General features: G+C 36.8%; 1 protein-coding gene across 4 annotated transcripts in view; it reads right to left on the bottom strand.

Annotated features, from left to right (window-relative positions):
* The window catches only part of RYa-R (RYamide receptor), a 404709-nt gene that overhangs the window by 133868 nt on the left and 243449 nt on the right, over positions 1–27392 (bottom strand). For all 4 annotated transcript variants that reach the window (XM_036357827.2, XM_036357829.2, XM_036357830.2 and 1 more), the window contains one exon: positions 20891–21089. In XM_036357827.2, coding sequence (XP_036213720.2) covers positions 20891–21089 — 199 coding nt within the window. The remainder of the gene's footprint in view (positions 1–20890; positions 21090–27392) is intronic.

Genomic DNA, 27392 nt, shown 5'->3' with positions numbered 1-27392 from the left:
CTGCGATTTTTTAATGAAGTTTCCCAATAGACTAATTTCAAAAATTTGGAAATTATTGATTTCATCATATGTATGTTACTTTGTGAAGGTGCGCGAAGCTGAACAACAATTACACGTGCTTTATTTTTATTTTCCATCTGACTTGAAACCGTTGATGTTGATCAAAACGTGTGAAATTTCAATGACATTATGTGGATATTTTTGCTTAATACAAATATTCGGACAAGTAGATGTGAATAAAACACCAAATTTGATTGTAAACCTTTAGGTTTCTTTGGAAAATGAATGTTGAATTTTTTCACAACAGTTTCTAATATAAAACTATATATAACTATTTTACCTTCGTTGTCCCAATGAATGTGTGAGAATTTTCGCAATTACAATACTTTATATTACAATGTGATTATTGGTATACCGCAACGCTTCGATCATTTGTGCTTTAATTAAATTTTGGATGCGCCGACATCCTGTTTTACCTAAAATTTCTATTACCCACACTCGATTGCCATTTGTTGAAGACAATTTTTTATCCACATTTACGCGCGTCACTGCAGACTCTGCGACCGAAATGGAAAGCGTTGATGAGGTAAGCGCGCGCACATTTGAAAGTGCGCGACGCACTGGCGGCCACCAAACACAAATATGTACGCTGATCACCTGCACATCAGCTGACCTGCAAATTTGTATTTGTTATCGAATTCTGATTTTTTTATGATTATTTACTTTTAATTTATTTTTATAGCGATAACCATCTGCCGCTGATGTTGGAGGCATCATCAGATCTGTAGTTTTATACATAAAATACACAAGTCAAAGTGTTACACGGTGTTTGTGTTGCTTGCAAATTTTAAAGTGACCGAAATACTCTGAAACTAGTGCTAAACTTTATTAATTGGAAACAGTATTGGTCCTTACTCTATCTGCAACAAACATCCTCAGTTTGAGTCAAATGATTTCCACGCCATCCACGCAGACCATGAGAACCTTTTAACCACCATTTCAAAGTATACCAAAATGTTCTGTTATATATCTCATGAAAATATAAAAAACCGAAGTGGCATGAAGTTTTATTTACAATAAATATACTGATGAAAGCTAACTGGTGACCTTTTAATTTTAGGTTGGATTCCAGCACTACAAAATAGATCCAATAATACTCAGCTTGCAAATCTAAGATGAAATCACTATCCGAACTATGCGTATGGATTTAATCGCTGCGGCACTAAGTTAAAATTTGGTTTCGTTTGCGTTGATTCCATCTCGAAATCAAATTTACCAACTACCAGCTCATGTTTCGCCTTACAACTGTTTCAACTGTTCCACAAGACAATCTATAGATTAGCCTTTATACTGCGAGTATATTATATAAGCTCGATGAAGTGTGTTTTGGTCAATATCCTAATTATCTATGGTTATCAAAGCATTTGACCTAGTCATCCTTAAAAATAATAATAACCCAACGATTACCCTCTTCGCGACCAACCGACGCGAGAGGCGCAACTAGCACACGTGCAGAATTAACCGAGTCATGAGAGGCAAGATAGTTTTTTAGGCGAAGAGATCTAAAACTAATCAAACTCAGCTACAGAAACAGCAAATAGTAAAGGGCTAAGTTCGGGTGTAACTGAACACTTCATACTCTTGCAACTTGCAATAAGCAATGCAGGGTAAATACCTTCAGGTGTTAGGAAAACTTTATATTAACAAGGAAAAACGTTAACTTCGGTTGCACCGAAGCTATAAGACCCTTCACTGACACAAAGGTTGCTTACAATAACTTGAAATAAAAAATAAATTTTGCCATGCAGGCCCTTTGCTCCGATCGTTCAGTTAATATGGCAGCTATATGTTATAGTCATCTGATGTATTCATGTTTTTCGGAGATTATGTTGTTGCCTTAAAAAATAACTCATGCCTAGTTTCGGAAAGATACCCCATCAAATGAAAGAGTTTTCCATACAAGAACTTTACTCCGATCGTTCAGTTTGTGTGGCAGCTATATGCTAGAGTCATCCGATCAAAACAATTTCTTCGGAAATTACATTGTTACCTTAGAAAATAACTCATGCGAAATTTCGTGGAAATATTACGTCAAATAAAAAAGTTTCCCATACAAGGACTTGCTTCCGATTGTTCAGTTTGTATGGCAGCTATATGCTATAGTGGTCTAACATCGGCCGTTCCGACAAATGAGCAGCTTCCTAGTGAGAAAATGACAGGTACAAAATTTCAGGTCGAAAGCTTAAAAATTGCATATATAGAGACGGACGGACGGAAGGACGGACATGGCTAAATAAACTCAGCTCATAATGCTGATCATTTATATATATATTTTATAGGGTCTCCGACGTTTCCTTCTGGGTGTTACAAACTTCGAGGCAAACTTAATATACCCTGTTCAGGGTATAAAAAATGTTACAATTCAACAATCATTATTAGATGAAATTGTAAATAGATTACAATTGTTTATTTTCATACCAACTTTGTAAATGTCAGGAATTCACTCACTACCACCCTTTTAACATATAAGTTATAATAAGAACAAAAGTGCACTTGTAAGTTAAACCTTAATTTAAAAGGTTATTTCCTTATATTACAAATCAGAAAAATGTATGTGGGTTCAACGCCGAGCGGACAAGTTCGTCTCCAAAACAAATGAGGTGACGTGAGAATCGGAGAATTACATCTGCGAAGCAACCGTGTCGGCTGCTGAATCGAAAAAATTGCGGAATGATGTCGATCGCAGTTGTTCTATGTCCGTAGCGTACAGAATCGGTGGCGTGTTGAATCTTGAGGGGTTGACGCGGCATAGTGTAAGGTAGTGTAAGGTACCTCACATACAATCAACAATATAAATATAAGGAGTATGTTTGAAAATGCTGATATTAGTTATATGGGGCTAGGGCTGATTTTCACCCGATTTTATCCATTTTAGGCAGACAGATGCACTGTTAGGAGAAAAACACGCTCAATTAAATTAAGCTAACTTATATATTGGCCGATATATGGGGTATAAAGTCAGCCGGAAATGCGAAAATGTGTCTATTAGTCTATTGGGAGCTGAAGGAATTATTGATCCAATTCAATCCAATTCAATCCATATAATATATCTCACAGACAGTTTATTGCCGGCTCAACTACAACAGTTGCAGAACTACTTAATAGGCTGGTTAGTAATCATTCTTAAAGGGGCGCTGCAATTAAACTGTACTCCTTCGTTATGAAGGAACGTCAAAAGCTCACAGATATGTTCAAAGGATTTTAGACCAAGTAGTCTCCCCTCGTTCCTCTTAAAAACGTTGGAAAGACTAATTGAAATATACAAAACTGGCTGTTTCGCAGCACGCGTATTCTAAAAGAAAATCCACAAAAACAGCACTAAACTAAGTGGTAGAAGAGATAGAAAAATATGTGTAAACTTTAGTTGCCTTCTTAGATATGAAGGTGCTTTCAATAACAGCGCGCTTAAAAATGTCGGCATCTCTGAACCACTTAAAAACTTAATTGAACAAATGCTCACGAGTAGGTCAATAATTTCAACGTTGGGACTTCAACGATGGGCTGACGATATAACGATTTCGGATAGAGGTAAATTCCCAAACACTCTCGCTAATCTAATGCAAATATTAAATGAATCGTTGAGGATTGAGTTTAAAGTACTCTATTAGTTATGCCGTTATTATTAAATGGTACCAGGTTAACAATTGAAGATAAGGTAAACTCTGCCCTTTACACCTCGGGAGGTCATTGGCACTACACAGTAGTTGTTAGACCGATTATGACATACGGTATATTAGTATGGTGGCCAATAATAGAAAATAAATAGAGAGAATTCTCCCAATTAGTCGCCTAGAATAAGGGGCTGTCTAATATACATTGCAAGTTCCCATTTCTACCCACTGAAAATCCAGAGAAGAGTAGGAAAGGCGCGAGGTAAACAGGGACGCAGGGATAATCATCTATACGGATGGATCCAAATTAGATAATTGGGTGCTAGGTGGTGTCTTTTCAGCAAAATTAGATACCAAAATCTCTTTTCTCACTGCAGTGTCTTCGATGCGGATATCATAGCAATTAAAGCAAGCCTTGTTGTTCTGAGAAAAGTGTGCTCACAACAAAGAGTATATATAAAATATATACGGATATCCAAGCGGCTTTTAAATCATTAAGTCTCCTAGGGTTTTGTCAAAGATAGTGAAAGAATGTCTTGATCTCTTAGTGTATCTAACATCTTATTTCACGATAAACCGGCAATGGGTTCCAGGGCATAGTGATATCCCTGGTAACTGTGAAGCTGATGAACAATACAGAACAGGTACTCCCCTACAATTTGAAAAAGAGCGAATTTTTATGGCTCTGGCGACTTGTAAATATTTAATTGACGAACATGTTATAAATTTAGCTGCGTTTCGATAGATTCAATGCTTGACATGCTCAACAAGCACGCAAACGTGGCATGAATGGAACATAGACCGCACATGCCAACTATTAAAATTCAAAATGAGTGCTAACAGGCAACTGTCTAATTGGCAGACAAAATAGCAGACTAGATGCACCATACAACGACTATTGTATCTAGAAGCTGTCACGAGATAGAAGAGTAGACTGTAAAACATCTTCTATGCGAATGCAAAGCTCTATACAGGAAAAGACTTGCAACTATCGATCGAGGATTCTCTGGACGACGTTACAGAGATTGCACAAATAAAACTATTTGTACTGGTGAACTTCATCAGAAGCACCGGGTGGTTTAGAAGGGATACAACAGAGTGAGGAAACAATAGTCTCAGTGGTATCACCATGAACATCCTCTATGCCTAGGTGTGTCGTCAGCCATTCTACCTACCTATCTCACAGATTGAGCGATATTTTTGATAAAAGGTCCGCAATAGGACTGGGGTCCACATATTCGGTACCTATGATATTGTATAATTTTAGTTCGATTTTAAAAATTTTTGTGCATAAGGTGGCATTTTTGAAGGGCACTATTCGTGCAAAGTTTTGTCCTGTTATATTCATTGATGCTTGATTTGTATACTAGAAAGTGAAAGAATGAGATGGAATTAGAATTGTGTTATATGGGAAGTACGCGTGGTTGTAGCCCGATTTCACCCATTTCCATACTGTAACATCCCGTAAACGTCCCTAGATATGGGTTTTCACCTAAATGTGGGTGGTGCCACGCAAAAGTTTAACTTTGATAGTGGCTCTAACAAAGCCCTCTTACACCATATCGAGTGTAAGTTTTATATTTGTGACGCCTTTATTTATAGATTTATCGCACTTCAAGTAACAAAACCGTTATATGGTGAGTGGTGAGTTATATGGGGTAATCATCCGATTTCACTAATTTTCAGACTGTCGGCAGGAGTGATAAAAATATTTGTGGAGCTTAGGTATAGCGGTTTATTGGTTTTCGATTAATGGCGTTTTGTGTGCGTGGCAGTGGCCAATTACGCCCATCTGCAATACCAACTGTCTTACGGTGCCGAGAAACATGTATGCCAAGTTTCATCAAGATATTTCAATTTTTACACAAGTTACAGTTTGCACAGACAGACGGACGGAGGGACAGTCACCCGGATTTCAACTCGTCTTTTCATCCTGATCTCTTTATCTAACTCGATTATTTTAAGGTGATACAAACCACCTTAAGTTGAGCAAAACTAATTAATATACTCCGCAGCAACATGTTGCAAGAGTATACAAATTTTAACAGCTTAGATATAAAATTACGTTATAATAAATTGTTGCGATTTTAGGTATTAAGAGAAAGCAATATAGTCTTTTTGACTTTAAAAAGTGAGTCAGATATAACAAATATGCAGGAGTGAGAATTAAAATCATGACATATGCGACGGAATGTTTCGTTTAGTTTAAAATTTTATCTACAAGATTTTAACAGTAAGGGTCTGAACTGCCTCGATAAGCTCACTGGAATACGTAATTTAATTTCAGACAAGTTTTGTTTCACTCAGGATTTTTCTTGAGAATATTATGCCAAACATTTCCCTACGATTAGCAAGTGTAGGTAGATTTAAACGACTTGTGTATGGGGGTAGACTTAACATAGAATCCCATCTGATATGCCAAACATTGTTTTTGAACAGATTCTAACTTGTCGGAGTGGATTTGGTAACTAACGAACTACAAAACCATATTCCAATATGAACTAATTAAAGTTGTGTATGAATATCCAAATTCTTTAGACCAACGTTTGACAATGCTGAGAACACCTTTCTCTTTCAAAACCATGGTATCAATATTAAGTCTAAAATTAAGCGTCTTTAGAAATTTTCGAATCAACAAAGTTAAAAACTCGTTCTATTTTATAATTTTTTTTACATACATATGTTAGAGAAGTGGTGCACAGATCTGTGAAAAAGCACACATTTTGAGATTCAATGACAAATCATTTCTATCTCACTAAGCAACCAAATTGCTTGCAACAAACACCTTTCATCAATTGATGTATATAATTTGAAAACATTACGTCGTCGGCATATAATAAAATTTTTTAGTGTTCTATTAAAGAAGCGATACCGTTAATAAATAACAAGAACAGAATTGGACCAAGATGACTACCTAGCGGAACACTTCAATAGACATTAATTGAATCTGAAAGAATATCTATTATAAAGGTAAGAAGATTTCTATTGAAGAAATCAAGAAGGAGATCAAGTTATATGGTCAGCATTGATAGCTTCAAGCAGTTTAGGTATAACTGATAGTTTAAAGAGAGAAATTAAATATCCTTCTCAAAGGCAAGTAGATAAATTAAGCACTATTTTTGAGAAATTATGAGGGTACCATATCTGGACTGTAATTATAAGATGGTTCTAACTTAATTAAATTATGTAAAACGTTAATTGAAGAATCCGGACAGGGCACGTGCTGATAGGAAATAATTTTAGAGGAATTGGTACAGTAGTTTGATTAGAAAAATTCTGCAAATATGTTGGAAATAAAGTGAATGTCAGATAACATGGAAGATTTATATTTCATCGCGGAAATTTGAAAATCGTGCTTTTGAAGTTAACGAAATTGTAAAACAATTTTTAATTACGTACAATATTATTTTTTACCTTATTTAAGTAAATATTATAACATGAAAGACCTCAATTCAATATCTCCATTGTAATCAGGCCATGTTACAGTAGAAAGATTCTTATTCAATTTTTTAAAGTTAGCTTTTGCAAAGTTAAATCGTGTACAGAAGCTCGAAGTTTGATGGTTATTATCGAGTACATTGCCTATGATTTCAACAGATATTTCTAAAACCGGATGATACGAATCCTCTGGAAGAACAAAAGGAAATCTAAGAGTTTACCAGATTTGTTTGGAACTTAATTAATTTGGTTCAGATCCAACTCAGACTTCATGGCCATAATTTCTATATCTATATCTAATCGGGTATATACCTGTAGTAATATTTATGGCTGACGAAGGCACCACTTTTCTCGGCCTATATCTTATTTTGTGCCCATAATGATTTTACTGGGAAAAGCTGGCTGCTTATATTTGGTATGTTTACCATAAATTAATTATCGAGGTTATAAAGTAATCTTCAAAAAGTTTTTACAAGCAAGGATATCGTAATGTATATACTTTTTATAAAATCCATCAAACGTTCGTTGGAGAATTAAAACTTATAAAACTCAGTCTGGCTATTAGTAGCTTGGAAATGTATCGTGGGTTCGCAGTTATCTTGTGTTTTATTATTAGATAGCTGGGCTTCTCGGGCGCTTGGAGAACACGAACTCTGAGCAACTACTTGCAATTGTGCAGACGTAAAATCCTTCTTACACAAAGTAAAAACGTTCAGTTAGATCTTCTCCTCTTTCGGTATCCACACGTTAAGATTACATATAACCGATCAGTAGAAACTTCTCGACGTTTGCTTGTTGGTTGTTAAGTTTTTTCACGTTCAAAGCTGAAACACCAATACATGAAATCTAATGCAATCAGACTTATTTTTACGCTTCGCAAAGAATATTTATCATATATTTAGGGATCAGCCATGAAACCTAACCTCTAACTCCAAATAAGAGTAGAAGTTCGATTAAGTATCACATAATTAATTCATTAAAAAGTACGCTTGAATCAGCAGCTGTCAGCACCATTAAATTTCTACATGTAAATGGTGGCTGATATTACTGAAATATTTCGAAGAGTCAACTTCTTAAAGAGTTAATATATTCTATAAAAAACAAATACGTATTTACTAAGAAAAATTAATCGTCTCTCTACTACTTCATTTCGAACCATAATAGAAGTAGTTAAAAAGTAATTATTATTGAACTATTTCGAAATAAGCCTAATAGGACAATGATACTTTTTATACAAATCTCTGTTTACGCAGTCCGTTAGTTACTGTAAACTTTGCACACTGCTTGGCCATACATTTCAGCACGCTTATGTATCTATCCACGCCGTTCACTTTGTCAATTATTTAGCTTGATCACACAGAAATGCAGAAATAATAGGAAATTTCAACAAACCCTTGTTTTTGTAATTTACTAATTTCTTGTTTGTTGCGTCTCCGCATTTGCAGATTCGTTTTGGTCAACTTCAACATTTTTGAACATCTCATCTCTAAAGATACCCATTGGCAGTTTAGGTGCTGCTTTCGTTGTTTTCTGTTTCTGTGGTTTTGAACATTGGTTTTTGAAATATTAGCTGTTTTTGTTTCCTCGTTGCATCTGCTTAAATGCATGCACATATATTAGCAACCACATGTGCACACATATACACACACGCAGGTACGCGCATCGAATGCTGTGCGCAACGAAATTTTGATTTTCGGTGACATCACTAATTTTTGTCGCATCATTTGGTATTTTGCCATTTTGCAACAGTCGTAAGTACATGTAATTTACGTGCGCTACACATACACTCATCATAGTTACATGCTTTCATAAATGCCCATAAAGGCACGCATGACACGTTGTTGCACATGCAACTACAACACGATGGCCTGCAGCTGGCGCTCACGAAATATATATGCTGGCGCAGCGGGGTAAAAAAAATGTGTAGCTAAATTACCTATGAATATAGCTTTGTATCTATTTATCTGTTCGGCTATTTCCACATGTTTACATGCCTGCCAGGGTATTTATGCATTTTTGATTGCACAAATCCCGATTGGGTGGTGAACAAGTGCCGCAATTGCCTTTTGCCAGTCACACAGATTGATCAACTGCCAACGTTTTTGTTTGGTCCGTGACGCAGTGGCTTTCGGGCAAGCAATGACTAGTGCAATTGGTAATTGTTTGCATTGGGCTGCTTTCAATTAAGGTTTTTTCATTTGAAATTGGCGTGTGAAAGTGAAAGAGAATGAACGAATCAATTATGTGCGTCTATTTACTTAGCTAACCATATACATATATAAGCAAGTAATTTGAGGAATTCATAGTTGCCTAACTATATAAAGTTTTTCATTTTACACATAGCACCCGTGGAAGTTGTCGGCAGATGCACTGCTGCGAAGTGCTCTCTAAGGCTCAGAGAAGCTGGGCATATGAAGGGGTCCGAACAAGAATACGCCAAAATTCTCTGCTCACTTATTGACGAGAAATACGTAGAGAAGTGACGCAGTGAGATTTTTCACGTTAACATACCTAATATATTAAATTTAGCTCCTTTGGTTGCATTTAAAATATATATTTAGAAAATATTCCCTAAATGTTTTTGAAGAATGTTGCCGAGTTGAGAGGCTAAATAAAAATTTGGTTAAGTAAGCACTGCTTCTGCCTAATAGAAGTACATATTCCAACCACTACATTATTCCAAACTCTTACCCTTATACTATATGGAGGGGGCCAAACTTGGTTGAAAATTAAAATTCTGTTGACCCCAAAAAGATCCTTTCTATGAAGAAAACAGTTTCACATATATTACTAATATTGCATCGTTAAACTATTCTCAACGGCCAATTTTCCGAAAAACGACGGAGGGTGCTACCACGTGCTGGTAAATAATAATATGATAAAAACTAAAACTATTTGGTTGTACATACAAATTAAAATACATCATTTCGCCGTGGTGCCAACGAGCAACGATGTCTTGTAACAAAAGGGAAACAAAAAGAGTATATATAATATAAACAAAATGTGAACATTAAGAGAGATGATGGTACCACAGCAGTCGCAACGCCGGCGGCGAAAATCCTCACACCCTCTCGGCCGGAGTAACAATTCAATAGGCAACAAAAATCTACAATTTCGCCATCCTGCTTGGCAACATGTTACGTCTTTCAAGCCAAAGAAAAGCACAAAGAAGGCAAAAAACACAAACCAAACGATGCCGCCTCTCTGCATCTACCGCGGCAGAAATAATGTGTTGGCATGCCATGGCTTGCCTACATCTCGCAAGTGTTGAAGTGCGCATGTATTTATGTCCATGTGCTTGGTGCACCCGCAACCGCCTTTCTAGTTGGTTTCCTGAAATTACTCGTGGTGGCATCTTCACCTCGATCGCCGTACAGGGCGGTAGGCGGACCGAAAAGTGAATGGCGGCAGCATTTGTGGAGCGTGTGCCTCGCAATTTTGTTACAGCTTCAATTACAATCGCGGCGGTGGCGGAGGGGTGCAGCAATGTGGATTTACGGCTTTCAAGTTGCCACAGGTGGCATGCTACCGCGCTAATGCAGTGATTTACGCTGATGTTGAGGTTACACCAACCACACCGCACCATCATTGATCTGGTCAACAACGACAATGAGGCGCTCAATGACCTCTTTAGCGATTTATTGGTAAATACGCACAGGCAAACGCCATTTGCCTCAAATATGTATGAATGTGCCGAAAAGTAATCGGTAAATAATGGAAAATTATTTAAAACAAACTAACTACCATGCAGATTTTATGTCTAAATTAGAGCCTAATGCTTTATTGTTAAATCTTTTACCACTTTTAGCAAAATATTAATTGGTGAATGGTGGCAGAGCCTTTATTGTTGTTCAACTTATGTCGATATTCGACAAAACATAGCCAAATTGAGAGAAAATTCTTCATATGTACCTATGTATTTATAATGCAGGTTGGTCTGGAGTAAGCATAGATTGACAAGAAATTATATAATTTTTTTTGTATTAAACTGAACTTCTTATTCAGCATATTTAGAATGATCCCATTTAGTTCACATACGCTTCATGTTGTCCGAAATCTTGTTGAAAAAAAGCTGACGTAGTCGAATTTCGTAAGCCTCTTTTGAGACGAATTTTTCATATATAATGTCTTGTCACAATCGGCACGAAAAACTGTAAGGTGAATTACTGCGTTAAAACTTTAACAATAATTCTGGAACCTCCATTTCAAATAAACAAATAATTTACATACCCTGACAATAGTATTTTACTTTTGAAAACATGGTGAGTTATATAAGTCGAAATGATCCAAATGTAAGATCTAGAACGTACTTACTTTCTGTATAACGGCACTTTCTGTATAAAGGTAACAATATGCTTCCTTAATGATGTTAGAAACCAGAGAATTCAGCGCACATCGACTTTCCCATAAAACGTGCCATTTTTTGTTGGACAACGGGCTATAGAAATTGATAAAATTTTACACTAAAAGGTTTTCATTCAGTGATTTGGCGAGAAATACCATTTGTTTATTTTTGCCTAAAGCATTGCGAAACTAAGAAAGAAAATGACATAACATTCTGACTTAAGTGCTGCCGATACACTAAAGTTTTTCTGGGTTTTCTTTACTTTACGAACGAAAAGTTTCTTTCTACTTGTATATTAATGATCCAAAATTTTAACGTGTTCAAACGAAGTCAAATTAGAATAGAACAGAAAAAAATTTCTAAAAGCACCTTACCATGTTATTTTTGCTATAATGTCGTTAGAAAAGAACCGAACAACACAAGTAATATTGTTTGATGACAACAGCTGATCTTATTGAATTTTTTCGCAGCCAACTTCAATTTAACCGTTTTACCGCTATACATATATTCGAACAGTTGATATAGTAAGGCTTGTCTGTCAAAAATTTTCTTAAATTTATTGGAAAGAACCTTTGTATCTGTGAAGGCTATTATAGCTTCGGTGCAACCGAAGTTAACGTTTTTATACTCTCGCAACCTGTTGCTACAGAGTATAATAGTTTTGTTTACCTAACGGTTGTTTGTATCACCTAAAACTAATCGAGTTAGATATAGGGTTATGTATATATAAATGATCAGGATGAAGAGACGAGTTGAAATCCGGGTAACTGTCTGTCCGTCCGTCCGCCCGTGCAAGCTCTAACTTGAGTAAAAATTGAGATATCTTAATGAAACTTGGTACACATGTTTCTTGGTACCGTGAGACGGTTGGTGTTGCAGATGGACGTAATCAGACCACTGCCACGCCCACAAAACGCCATTAATCAAAAACAAATAAGTTGCCATAACTAAGCTCCACAATAAGATACAAGACTGTTATTTGGTACACAGGACATCTGCAGTTAAATTTTTTTTTAAAGTGCACGTGGTCCCGCCCCTAATAGGTTTAATGTGCATATCTCCTAAACCGCTAATGCTATAATAACAAAATTCACTGGACGCAAATATTTTTTGAACTTCTACCTACGGTGTGAAAATAGTTGAAATCGGGTAGCAACTCCGCCTACTCCCCATATAACGGTACTGTTAAAAACTACTAAAAGCGCGATAAATCAAGCACTAAACACGTCAGAGACATTAAATTTTATCTCGGGGATGGTATAAGATGACTTTATAGGAACCGCGTTCAAAATTAGACAGTGGGCGTGGCACAGCCCACTTTTAGGTGAAAACCCATATCTTGAGATCTGCTTAACCGATTTCAACCAAATTCGGTACATAACATCATTCTCATATCTCTATGTTATAGTGCAAAAATGGGCGAAATCGGACTACAACCACACCTATTTCCCATTTAACACCATTTTCAATTCCATCTGATTCTTTCACTTTCCACTATGCATATCAAGCAACAATGATTGTATCGGGGTAAAACTTTGCGTGAATAATGCATTTAAAGTATGCCACCTTGTGATCAAAAATTGTCTAAATCGAACCAAAACTGGTCAAGGCCCTAAGTACTAAATATGTGGACCCCAGTGCCTATAGTTGACCTTCTACCGAAAATATCAGCCAATCTACAAAGAAATCTGAAACGAGTATACCATTTGACTTTGCGAGAGTATAAAATGTTCGGTTACATCCGAACTTAGCTCTTCCTTACTTGTTTCTTTTGACTCTTTTCAGTAAATATGTGTTTAAAAATTATAACATCTAATCTTCGATTGACAATATATATACGTATATTTAAATTACTAAGTTTTCGTCTAAAACTGCTATCATATAGTAAGAATGCAAACGCCTAATGCCACTAAAATCTTATTTCATCTGTTAGCCGGTGACTATTCCTGTGAACATTCCACAACGGATGTGAATGCAGAGATACTTTGTACGATTTGGCAGTACTTAGAAAAAGTTGAACACTTTTGCTTCAGTCACTCATGCACTCACATTCATTTTATTCAACAATTTTTTTTTGACATTTCGAATAGCCAAACTCTGCAGGCCAACAATCCAACCGATTGCTTGTTGCATCGAATGCCAAACTTTCGACACTTTCAATGACAAATGCGTCAGCAGCAAACTATTTCGCTTCGGTTGCCATCGTGCTGACTATATCTACCTGTGCAGTTAGTCCATGTGCCTTCTGTTGTTGCAGAAGCCATTGTTCTCATGCGCTCTTGCTAAAGTTTTTCTTCTCTGTCAGCTTGGTCTGCCAAAAATATAGGCATCACTGACCTTATACAATAGTTCATATCTGCACCGGCTTGCCTAACTGTTTAAGCTTATTTGTTGAAAATTGTATCAACTTATATTTTTTTAAATTTGTTAAGGTGTAAGTTAAATTTTTATGGTACAAACTTTACTGTCAGTACGCAAATATAGGTACTGTGGTCTGCGAACAAAAACCACTATAGAGGCACTTCTTATCGAGGGATTGTTTTACTTTAATTAATGGTAATACTTAACAAAAAATAAGAAAAAACGTTAACTTTGGTTGCTCCGAAGCTATAATAGCCTTCACAAATACAAAAGCTTCCTTAGAAGAACTTGATTCCGATCGTTCAATTAGTATGACAGCTATATGCTATGGTTTTCGATCTCGGCCATGATGACAGCAGCTTCTTGGTAAGAAACGGTCATGTGCTGAATTTAAGATCAATATATCTAAACTGATGGACTAGATCGTATATATACAGACACACAAAGAGACGGGCAGACGAACAGACATACGGACATGGCTAAATCGACTCAGCATCATTCTGATCATATATATTTATATTTTTTATGGTCTCCGACGTTTCCCACTGTGTGTTACAAACTTCGTGGCAAACTTAGTATACCCTGTTCAAGGTATAATAATCGAAGCAGTATCAGACCGATATTCCAATACGATTAGTAACATATTAAAAAACTCTTTGAAATAGTCACTGGTGCCGTTTCGATGTCAAATGATTATATGGGAAACAATGTGAAAAAATAGAGCAATGTCTCAATCTAAACTAACGAGTCCAAAATACACTGTGATAGTGTATTTAGAATCGTTAGGTTAGGTTAGCGGGTCGATCCTAAGAAGGATCACACTTGGACAGCTTAAACGCCGGTCCGTTGTGGTACCCAAAACTCCTATGAGCCGGATCAATAGACCCTTACATGTCGACAAAGCGCTTTGTGCCTATGACAAACTTGTTGAGATGGCCAATATCTGTTTCGGCCAGATCTTCTGGACCGCCAAAAGTATGATTGCCGAGATGTTTCAATCTCAACCTAGCAAAAGCCGGACAATGGAGGAGAAAGTGCCGGGATGTTTCCACTTCACCCTCCTCCATACAGCTTTGACAACTGCCATCGGGTAGTATTCTAAGCCGCACCACATGAGTTCCCATTGGACAGTGCCCAGTGAGAACTCCTACCATGGCGGCGAGGTGAACTTTGTTCAAGGCGAGAAGATCCCCCGACCTCCTGCGCTCCACTCTCGGCCAGAAGGATCGCGCAGTCGCGCAGGAGCTGGTCGCCGACCAGCGTCTGCTGAGTTCCTGCGAGGTCCATTGGTCCAGAGCGAGAATGCAAGACGTTAGTGGAGAACCAACTCGATCCCATTCCGATGTGAGCGGGGCAAGGGTACCCCCCCTGGCCAGCTCATCGGCCTTGCAATTCCCATCGATTCCGCTGTGACCAGGCACCCAAACGAGCCTGATATTGAAGTAGCCTGATGCTAATTCTAGCGAGGACAGACACTCCTTGACTAGCTTTGAATGCACGGTTCGCGCACTCAGGGCTTGTATTGCCGCTCTGCTGTCGAAGTGAATGCTCACCTCTCTAAACGAAGCTACACTACGTAACAGTACTTCTCCCGCTACCTTGATCGCGGCCACTTCCGCCTGAAAAACGCTACAGTGGTCCGGTAGCCTGAAGCAAAGATTGACGGAGAGCTCTTTACAGAAAACCCCCCCTCCCTCCAGAATCGTTACTAGCATAAGAAAATACAATATGATACAATAGTTATAAACTTCTCTAGCCGGGGTTTCTGGGCAACGGATGTAAGGAGTAACAAGAAAGCAAACCAAGACCAAGTTCTCTGTGAGATCAAGCCTTATAAAGCAGAGGTATTCGAACCGAACATGTCTATATAGTAATTCGATAGTTGATACTTCGTTAAAAGACTTTACTGTGAACCTATCTCAGTAGTGTGGTAAATTTAGTTCCAAAACAGTTCAATCAGTTTTATAAAATACTTGTTTTTGAAATTTTTTCTAAAATAATTGTGTAGCGAGCAGCAAATGAATCAACTGAACTTTTTAGACTTCGACGTAAAAAAAACAGCTGATTTGATGTTACCAAGTAACTCAAGCTTGTCACACTGGTACTTCATTACTCGGTACTCTGTTAATTTTACCAAAACAAAATGCACGTAAAACACTATCGAATAACGACTAATGCTTCAAACAGTCACCGACATTCCGCCTTTCCATACTTACCGCCCGTATTAAACAAAAATTGTCAAAAGTTATGGCGGTAGTGGCAACGTAGCAATGAGCAGTTCAATTTGTACACAATTTTTCACACATTTGGATTCTTAGTTAATTTATTTTTCATTATGTAAAAGCTCAAAACTAAAATCCAACTATTTCAAATATCAAATTATAATAATACCCATTTATAAATAAATGTATTCGAATATTTCAAATATATTCAAGTATAGATTTTAGTTACTACAAAATACTGAGACTGGTAACCCTGCGTTGCAAGAGAGCAATCAGCTCACACGTTTCTACGGGAAAAATTCAATTTTCGCCTATATCCTCTCGTACGGTCTGTAGAAGCGGCCGGTAGAAGCAGTGGTGAGTGTTTATTTACATGCGCTCTCAGAAGATAGGTCGTACAGCTAATTCGATCTACGGTTTTGCGTCGGTGACTGTTGAAAGCATAAGGAATCAACAAAGCTGGTGTAAATACCCCTAATATAAAATGTTATTCATCGGAAAGTGGAGAACTGAATAAACGACTGGTATACGATTAAATCACATAGATAAGCATAACCAAATACAGATAAAAGGTACCACTTACTCTCTCTTCACATGCTAATCTTTTTGATTGGCAATAAGTTTCATCATTTTGGACATGCCTCCTTGTTATTATCACAGTTTCCATGTAGACTTTGAAAAGCCAATATATTTTATGGTGTGGCAATAGTTTTCTTCACCTAAATGTTATTTGTATCACCTAAAACTAATCGAGTTACATATAGGGTTATGTATAATATATATATATAAATGATTAGGATGAAGAGACGACGTCCGTGCAAGCTGTAACTTGATTAAAAATTAAGACATCTTTATGAAACTTGGTACACATATATCTTGAAATTCAAAACTAAAAGCTAAATCCGAGAGTTGTTAAAAACATATTGCTGGCTGTAAAACGACTACTTTTGATCATATGAGTGGTCAGACTAACAAAAAAAAAGACTGACTGAAAAAAACTGAAAAATCAAACCGTGAAGATTTGCAATATGTTTACCAAAAAGATACAGCCTTTTTTGAAATACTATAACTGGTTGAAATATGGGACAAAATACAAAATTTTACAGAGGTTTTTCCAAGATACATAAATATCAACAAAATTCCTAGTTACGAAACTAAAATTTGTAAAATTTTTAAAGTCAAATACGCAGTGCCGACATCGTTCCAAAGATCTGAGGAGGAACTTTTTCTTAAGAGGATATAAGTGAAAAAAAACAGCTGCCGTGTACTGTAATTATTAGCCAATTGTAATTTAATGGGAAGCTCTATATAGCTTTGGTATATCTAATAATACTTTAACCATTGTCGACTCTGTTGCGCCCTGGCAGCAATCATAGTATAGATTAGTGATTTTGAAAATTTCTCATACAAGCAATAACAACACAAACTTTCGCTTCTTTGGAAGGAGTTCAATATTTTATTGGCTGCATTTATTGAAACTCTCCTCATGATGACGAACCTGTCAATATACGAAATAATATGCACGTGTAGCTGCCACAATATATGCGTTATTGCTAAACTTTGGTGACCAACAACACTAACAAGCCTATATTTACACACCCCAGAACTTGAATAACATGAGCAGAATTTATTTCAAAACAAGCCAGGAAGGGCTAAGTTCGGGTGTAACCGAACATTTCATTATAGGTTATATTATAGGTATGACCAACCTGTACGATTTAAAGTCAAATGGAAAATCGGGAATCATATAGGAGTGGGGATAGTTCGTATATAGGGTATAAGGCCAATAGGAAGTTTGAAAATTGTATGTTAGGTATATGGGATCTACATAAGGGATGTGTTGGTCCGATTTTATCTATTTTTGGAAATACCACATAATATTAACATGCAACATGCTACGAATTTCAATAACATATTGTACAGATTGGCCGATATTTTCTATAAAATGTTCGTTGTAGTAGTTGGAATCTGGGGCTTCAATAGTTTTAGTCCGATTTTGACAATTTTTAGACCTGAGTTTTTAATGTATGCCATTTAAAAGCAATATTGGGGCGAATTTTTATCCCGATATATTATTTGATCCTTTGCATACTAGAAGGTTTTTCACCTCGGACATCAAATGGAATTTAAAACAAGAAAAAACGTTAACTTTGGTTGCACCGAAGCTAGAATACCCTTCACAGATACAAAGGTTCCTTCCAATAACTTGATTCAGATCTAATTTCGTGAATCGGCAATAAAAAATAAATTTTTACATATATTTATACAGACGGACGGACGGACGGACGGACAGACGGACATTGCTAAATCAACTCAGAGGGTCTCCGACGTTTCCTTCTGGGTGTTACAAACTTCGTGGCAAACTTAATATGCTCTTTTAGGTTATATGTGAAATAAACGGTCCGGAGATATGTGATTTCACCGCGGTGCCACGCTCATCGTCCACATTTGACACTTGCTTGTAGAAATCCTTGTTGTACCATTATGGATGTAAAATTTAATGTCTTTGACGCATTTAATTATTAATTTATCGCACTTTAAGTAGTTTTTAACAAAACTCTTACATGGCGAGTGGGCGTGGTTATTATCCGATTTTACCTATTTTCCCGCTGTCGAAAGAGGTCTTGGAATGATTTGTCCTATGCAAACTTGGGTGATATAACTTGAATGGTTTGGGAGATATATATGTTAAACCTATTAAGGGGCGCGCAACGCCAACTTTTTAATAAATTTCAAAACACAGGTTCTCTAATTACTGATATGCGTTGTACCAAATTTCAGTTTTGTATCTTAATTTACGGTTTAGTTATGTCACTTAATACGTTTTCGATTATTGGCGTGGCAGTGGTTCGATTACGACCATCTGCGAACTTGTCCTTACTTTTTTGTCAAGGAACATGTGTACCAAGTTTCATCAAGACATCTTAATTTTAACTCAAGTTACAGCTTGCACAAACGGACGGACGGACAGACAGTCACCCGGATTTCAACTAGTCTCTTCATCCTGATCATTTACATATATACGATAAACCTATATCTATCTGGATTAATTCTAGGTGATACAAATAACCGGTAGGTGAACAAAACCATTGTACTCTGTAGCAACACTTTACAAGAGTATAACAAGTGCAGCGCTTGCAGCGTAAATAAGTTCGTATGTAGTGGTGAGCAGCCACCACCAATTGTGTCACTTGCACTCACAATGTACAATAGCTAGCAGTATCCAAATTGCGCGGCAAAAGATTGCCACAGCTGCATAATGTAACTGAAGAATTAAAATGTATAAGCGCTTAAGTGCAAATGGCGTTGCATGTATGCAGATGTGCAACACGAAGTTCAAAGCGAAGTAGCGAATAACTTGTAAATTACTTTCTGCGGTGGCATACGTTGGTGCAGATGTATATGTACATAGGTACAGGTTGGCTGAAAAGTTTCTGCGCTCGAAATGAACAAATACTGTTTTTGGTACGAAATATATATTTTTATTCAATATAATCTCCCTTAACTTCAATACCCTTCCAATAATCTTTCAATAATTTTATGCTATCCCTACGACAGCCTACGACTGTAATAGCTTTTTCATTCGACGAAAAACACTTTCCATGAAGAATTGTTTCAGGTTTCTGAAGAGGTAGTAGTAGTTGGAACCAAAATCTGGTGCATACTGTGGATGCTCAAGCAATTCGACTTTAATTCATTGAATTATGTCATTGTTAAAACACCGTTGTAAGCAGGTGCATTGTCTTGATGAAAAAATATTTTTTTTGTGCTGCAAACCAGGTCTTTTCTCACGTCTGATCTAAAAGGCTGCAATAATACTCAGAGTTGATTGTTTCACCTTTCTGCAGATAATCAATTAACAATATTCTTTTTGCCTCCTAAGATAGTGATGCCATAACCCTCTTTGCTGATCAGTGTGACATCACCTTCTTTGGAGCTGAAAAACCAATTTCAGTCCACTGTAAATGCTCCAAATTATGCTGAGAAATTTGTTTTCGATCCAGTTTTTGTTGAATTGTTAACGTGTGCGGCACTAACTTTTCAAACAGCTTTTTCATATGTAATTCTCCGTGAAAAATATGAAGTACTCGTGCGTCTGAGATGCCTATGGCATTTGCACTTTTCCGCTTAGTCAAACTTGGATCTTCACTAACAATAATGGGAACTTGCTCAATGATTTCTAGTGTGGTTGCGGTTTTGGGTCGTCGTTCGCGTGGATCGTCTTCAAGCCTAAATTTAAATTCACCAGACCAAAATTCAATGGTGTGTTTTGAAGCTTATACAATTCTAACAATTGTTTAAAAATTTCCTTTGTATTTAAACTTTTCAAACAAAGAATGAAATCACTGCGCGATATTCAATTTTTCCGAAATTTAAACGAAATTAAAAACGAAAAACTCTGACACGACAACTTCAAATGGCTTGTAAACATAGAATTAATTGACAGAATTACTTGTAACTTTGCATGTGCATGGAGCTAGTAGTGCTATTTCTTGGTGAGATCAACCAACCTGTAAATATATATACTTATATATATTTATATATGTACATATGTGTATGTATGTGGGTGAGTATGCCGTTAGGTAGCGGCTTATTACATACATATGATAAAATGCAAATCTGCATAAACACACCCACTCAGATGCGTGAACGATACTTTTCTGCCTTCAGCTAATGCTCGCACTTCAGGCTGCTTTATTGGCAAACGCAATTCACTGGCATGGGCCACCACAAACACTGGTGGCGTGTTCGCACTTGCCACAATATATAAACCTGGCCCGAAATTACTGAAATATGCTGCCCATATGTGCATGTTAATTTTATGTTAGAAAACAGGGTGCTTCGTCACTTACCTTTCGCTTGGAACGCGCCATTCGTTGATCGCGCGAGTTCTCCGCCTCGCCGGGCGGTCGCTTGCCCCAGACCGCACATGCGATGCGTGTGTAGGTGAAGATGAGCACCGTCAAAGGGACGAGGAATTGCAGAGTCAGCAGCGCTAAAGTATAATAGTAGTTTTGTATGTTGGAAGGCCACTCCTCGTGACAAATGTACCTGCAACACGCAACAGGAAGGAATAAGTTAATTGAAATTTTATAGGTAAATAATATCTTGCAAACTACGCTCAAGAAATGCAGTAGTAAAAATATGACTGTGACAATGAAGGTATGAAAAATATGTATAATAATAAATTTTAGTTCTGATCTGAGGAAATGGCTTCGAAGGATTTTGATTAAAATGGTCCCCATAACACCATTTCTGCATTTGTGGCACGCAAAAATTTATTCATTATAGGCACGCAAAACACGGCCGCTTAAGTTTATTAAGATAACTCAAGCTCAATTAGCCAATATTTGCGGAATAAAGTCATCCGGAAGTTCGAAAATCATTATATTAGGTACATGGGAGCTAAGGGTAGCATTGACCAAATTCCAGCCATTCTTGACATACTAGCATAATGTTATCAGACTAAGGCTTTTTCCGAATTTCAATAATACATTTCACCGATTGACCAACATTTTCAAAAAAAAGTTCGCAATAGGAACTGGGGTTCACATATTCGGTAGCTGGGAGCTTAAAGATTTGTAGCCCGATTTTGCCAATTTTGCGTTATGAGGTGGGACATCTCAAAGGCACTTTCTATTCATAGTTTTATTCGGATACATTGGTTCTTGATTTGTATACTGGAAAGTGAAAGAAGGGGATTGAATTTAAAATTGTGTTTCATAGGAAGTAGGTGGAGTTTTTGTCCAATTTAGCCCATTTGCACTGTAATGTAGGAAAATCAGGATAATATTACCTGCCGTATTTTGTTGGAATCGAGGATGGAGGCCCCGAGATATGAGCTTGAGAATAACAGCGGTGATGCTACCTTCACAGTCAGCTACGGTGTTATCTAACAAGTGGAATATACGGCGTGCATGCGATACGGGAAAAGCGGTAATCTTTTTACATAATAACTTAGGTCTAGGAAAGCTGATTACAAATATTATTATTTCCTTATTCGCTAAAACCTTAACTCTAGCTATCCTAAGCAATTGGGTTATTGTGACTCCCGTGAAACACTCATTCATAACCGCCTCTAAGTCATTTGCGTCAATAAAGGCAGGGTTTTATATAGATATTAAACTTTACCAAGGTCATTGCAATCATTAAATTTTGAATTTAAGGAGTTAGAATCCTGTTTCTAGCCAAAGTGTTTCATAAAGGTGCCAGGAGTCTACAAGTATTTCTTCCCTTTTGTTTATTTTGAGAATTTGATTTACCGTATTTGTGAGAGCGTTGATTTCTTCCTGAGTCTTAGAGTTAATGCCGATTTGTCTATTGTTTGACTGTATCAGTTCCTGTTCCGTTAGCATTGTCTGCATTAAGTCATCAAAGTCGGGGGTGCCAGCTATTACGTTTAGGGCCGATCCTAAGAAATTTAAGCTCCGAGAATGTCTATGGTGAACTCCCAGAGTCTCTAACAAGGTATGCAGATGCGTAGTGTCTACCTCCTGGATCTTTGTCATGTGCGATTGTGGGAAGACATTAATCAATTCTGTGGTCTCTTGTATATATTGTTCGTATTCGGTTAAGTTCGATATATGTCTAATATAAGTCGTCTCGTTATAAATTATTGCAGTATCGCCCAGGATTGGAATGTAGTCCGCATGGGAGCAGTGTGTTAGTTTAGAGTCTGCCAACGCAGCCCAAGCAAAAAATACGTAGATATACAAATGTCTGAAATTTAATTAAAAGAAACTGCATCAAAATAATTGTATCGGAAGTTTTCATTTGAGGTTGTCCTTGTGAACCACCCTCCCCTTAATAAAAACGGTTGTTCCTAAATTAGTGTCAACCTTCTCTTCAGTATACAATGGGGTGACCTTGGGGACCTTGTCGCCCAACCTTTTCTTGTTCTGGCGATAGGAGTTGCTCCGATCTATTTGTTCCTGTTGGGCTTTTTCTAGCCTTGCAGCAATATCCGTGAACTGGCATGGATAATCTCAATCGGCTTTTTGCCCGTCACAGAGTGGAACGTCCTATTAAATTCTACAGCCGATTGAAGAAAAAGTTCCACTACATCTTGTATTTGTCTTTGCAGTGGAAGACATCTGGCGATCTTCACAAGGTTACTGTGGAATCTTTCCACCTGTCCGTTCGACGTACTATGTAGCGGTGGTGCATTCACTATGTCAATGTCATAATGGCTTTTTAGCAGTGATCGAATTGTGTTTGAGCAAAATGACAGCTCGTTATCGCAATATATGGTTTTAACTTTGGGGAAAATATTTATTACTTATAGAATATTCGCTTTTACATCAATAATAGTGCAAGATGCTACTGGCTGAACCAGGGCAAACTTGGAAAACTTGTCTACTGCTGTAAGGAAATATTTTCCTGCAGTTGAAAAAATGTCTATCATATTTCGCTTTTCCACACACCTTGCAGTTTACAACAACTTCTGCCGCAATCTTGCCTATCTTCGGAAAGTAATAGTCAAGTAGAATCTGCTTTACATTTTCTTGGGCGGCTCTATGTGCACTATTATGTTCAATCGTTACTATTTAATTTTGCTCGTCTTTATTCACAACGTCTGTTACTATATTTTTACAGTGCCAGAATTTTGTGGCGTGATCTCGTGAAAGGATACTGGAATATTTTTCGGACGGTATTTGTTGATTCTTCCGCCCTCACCTTTTAACAGGTTTGTTAAAGGTCATGCTATTGCAGCGAAATCTTTGATAAAGCATCTGTAGTAACTTGCAAGACCTACGAAGGATCTTAATTCAAACAAGCTGCTTGGTTGCTTGAAATCTCTAATTGCCTTTATTTTTCTGGACTAGTTTTTGTGCCCTCTTTTGCGACGGCCAAGCCTAAGAATTCTACACTTTCTTTAAAAAATTGTGATTTTTGCTTTCACACCCATATATTGGCGTTATCAAAGCTCTTCAATACTTGACCGACATGTTGTTAGTGGTCTCTTTCATACTCGGAGAACACTATGACGTCATTATATGTGGTTGTTGTATGGAGATTTAAAAGATCGAATAATGCCATTTATATTTTATTTTAGTAAGATCTTAATTTCTTGATTCACGAAATCAGCAGCTCTCATTAGAAATGGGTACATCTTAGAGTAAACTGGTTCATTGTCCTCCGTGCGAATCATGGCGACAACATTGGTGTTGAATGGAAGTAGATTGCTCGGTTGGGCAAACGCCTTTAAGTGCATTGTCATAATTTGTAGAAAGTCTGTGCGAGTATTAGGTGGAACCTCGATGTCTTCAATTTTAGTAAAATTAACTTGGGCACATTTATGGAACTTTAAAGTCTCAGATCCACCATTCAAATTGATTAATTCTGATGCAAAGTCAATAGTTGCCCCTGCCTGTGCCAGTAGGTCGAGTCCAATTATGCCGTCAAAAGTCGTAAGTCCAAGTAAATGAAAAAAGGACTATTCATGCCAAACATATTGATAAAGCTTTTATTTTCAATTTTATTAAAGCCGTGAATTGAGTTGACTGCAAACGGGATTTGTACCGGAACGGAGGCTAGAGGACATACGTCTGGGTTTATGTGACTTTTCGACGCTCCAGTGTCGATTAAGAATTTCAATGATTTCCCTGCTACTGTTCGCTGGACAAATGAGAGCAGGGATTCTCCGCTAAAAAAATTAGAGCATCTGTTTCATAGCCGGCTTCGTTTTCAGCTTCTATTTCTGCCGCTGCATCATAAGCAGCTTGATCGTATTGATTTTCGTATTGGGATACTTTACTTATTTTTTGCGTCAAATAATTTATCCTCTGGCGTCTGTAATCAGACGTTCTTTGAGAGTTTGCAGGTCTTTTTTCAAGAGTTAGTTATTAAGTCGGTCTAGTAGTTCGTTAGTTTCGAGGTTGCACATACAGTTACAATCAATACAAATACTGCTAAAACGTCGATATATGGCGGATATGAACATAATTAAATATATTGAGATTTTCTTTAACACGGTCACACGGTTGACGGCTACTGTAATGTATTGAAATGCAGTTACCGGTCAACGGATGATTTAGTTAACTACTGTGAACTTATAGATAAAGTTAGTCATTCCTCTTAATCAAGTACATGTGAGTCCCGACATTCAGGAACTCTTTATTCAGTCAGTCTATTGTCTTCAAATGAAACTATGAGTTTTCAGAGGAAACAACATATGCTAGAGTATTTGTAATTTAATAGTGGCTTAACGCTAAATAAATTGTCTTTACATAAACCGATTAGACGCTGAGTCTTTATTATAAATGTGAGTAATCTTATAATGTATACCTAAGTCTCCCAAACTGTCGTATGTTGCTTAGTTGCTTGTACCAGCTTGTCGTGGTAAAACGATTAATGCTTTCAATTTCAGAAGGTCTAATCCAGTCTAGTTTCAGCTCTGAAACACGAGTAGGGTTTGAGGCGGATAACTTCAAAGCAATAGCTCAGGTAACTCTCTGACTAACAGCCCACTGACGGTAGCTCTCTTTAAGAATTTTAAATTATTTTAGTACTTAATATGTATAAATTCATAAACATTTACTTATGTCTGTATACAAAAAAATAAATACAAAATGATGAAACAAGTGCTTTGCGCCAAACCCTCATCTAAACCACTCAGATTACAAAGCCCATACCTATGGTAAACTCTCTTGTCACATTCATTGTCATAAAAAAGGGAGATTTGCCTCTAAACCGTCAAATTTCAGGTAAACAAAATTGCATTTTGTGGTTTTCTGCACCCAACAGCCCTTATAAATCAACTCTTCTAAAAAAAAAGCGGGTGTAAAAAACAAAATACTTGTCACATTTATTTTCATTTTTCGGCTGTTTCTGCAAGTTTTTGCTCCTATATTATTTCCTTTGTCCACTCTTTATGAACATCATCATAACGGTAAAAAAAATTCATTTGAATCATTCCATTTAAGACATCCAACTGTTGTATATTATTCTAAAATGTTCTGTTCATGCGGTTGCCTTTAATGTTGTCGCTCTTGAATAATGATGACACTTTTGTTAGGCTACAACGATTTAAAATGCGCAATTAAGATGTTAAATGCGGAGTTTCACTGCGCCATTCATATTTTTTGCTCCAAAATGTTTCAAGCCATTATAGTATTATTCTCAGCTGATTTTTTAGAATAGAGCGAAGATGTTAAGTTAAGCATTTGTATATAAAATATAGCCTTAGGTATTATACAAGTTGTTGTTGTAAGTCGATTCCTCCGTCCACAGAGAAGTTTAACCAAGGAATAAGTTAGACGTTAGTTTTTATTGTATCTCTATTAAAACTTCAGGGTCTTAAACTTCAATAACATACATATGTATATAAGGCGTAGATGACCGAGGCAGGGAAGTTCTTTAACTCCGAAGGTTTAAGGAAATTTTCTTCTTCAATGAAGTGGTTAGAAATAAATAATAGGTGATTGTATAAAATGTGCGTTGACCTCATCGTCGTCACCTCCGAATTATATAAAGGATATTTCAAATATATGTAGAAGTAGTGTATGCTATCATAGGCTGCATACTTTAGTATCAGTGATAAATAGAAATCGCGAATGCTAGAACATCATTTCCTATACTGAACTTTGTACTGATCTGTATTCGCCAGTAAACCAAAGTTTTATTGTTCAAAAAATACAGATTGAAAATCTATTTACTGTTCAAAGTTCTCTTCAAAGCTAAAGAAAGGCCAGCTCTTTACTAATTTATGTCCGATATCTTTCCTAAGAAACTAAAGCTTAATACAGAGCTTAGAGTTACTCCTTCACTTCCAAAGTTGCAATCTTTAAGAGGTTAGGTGTAGACAGAGACCTGAAAAAATTACAACTTTAATTTGATTTTGAATTTGAAAAAAATTAATAATTCAAAAATATCCATAATGTTTGTAACACCCCTATCGGACACTATAGCATATAGCTGCCATACAAACTGAACGATCAAATACAGAACTTTGTATGGAAAACTTTTTATTTGACAAGATATCTTCAGGAAGTTTGGAATGGATTATTTTGTAAGCATCGGTACAATCTCCAAAGAAATTGTTAAGAGCGGACAGACCGATCAAAACCAATTCCTTGTTAGGAAAACCTTTTATTTGGCAAGGTATCTTCACGATTGGAATAGATTATTATCCAAGGCAACACTACAATCTTCGAACATATTGTTCAGATCGGAGCACTGTAGATTAAAGCTGCCATTCAAACCGACCAATCAAAATCAAAAGAAATATCCATTTAGATCTTTCTATGTTGTAAAAAATGTTTCTGTGAAGGGTAATACAGCTTTGGTGCAGCCGAAGTTAACGTTTTGTTGTTTTTTTTGTTTATATACTCTCGCAACATATTGCTTCAGAGT

Source organism: Bactrocera oleae, chromosome 2, assembly GCF_042242935.1.
Source record: "Bactrocera oleae isolate idBacOlea1 chromosome 2, idBacOlea1, whole genome shotgun sequence".
NCBI lineage: Eukaryota > Metazoa > Arthropoda > Insecta > Diptera > Tephritidae > Bactrocera > Bactrocera oleae.
The sequence above is the reverse complement of the archived record's forward strand: the minus strand, read 5'-3'. Positions and strand labels throughout refer to the sequence as shown.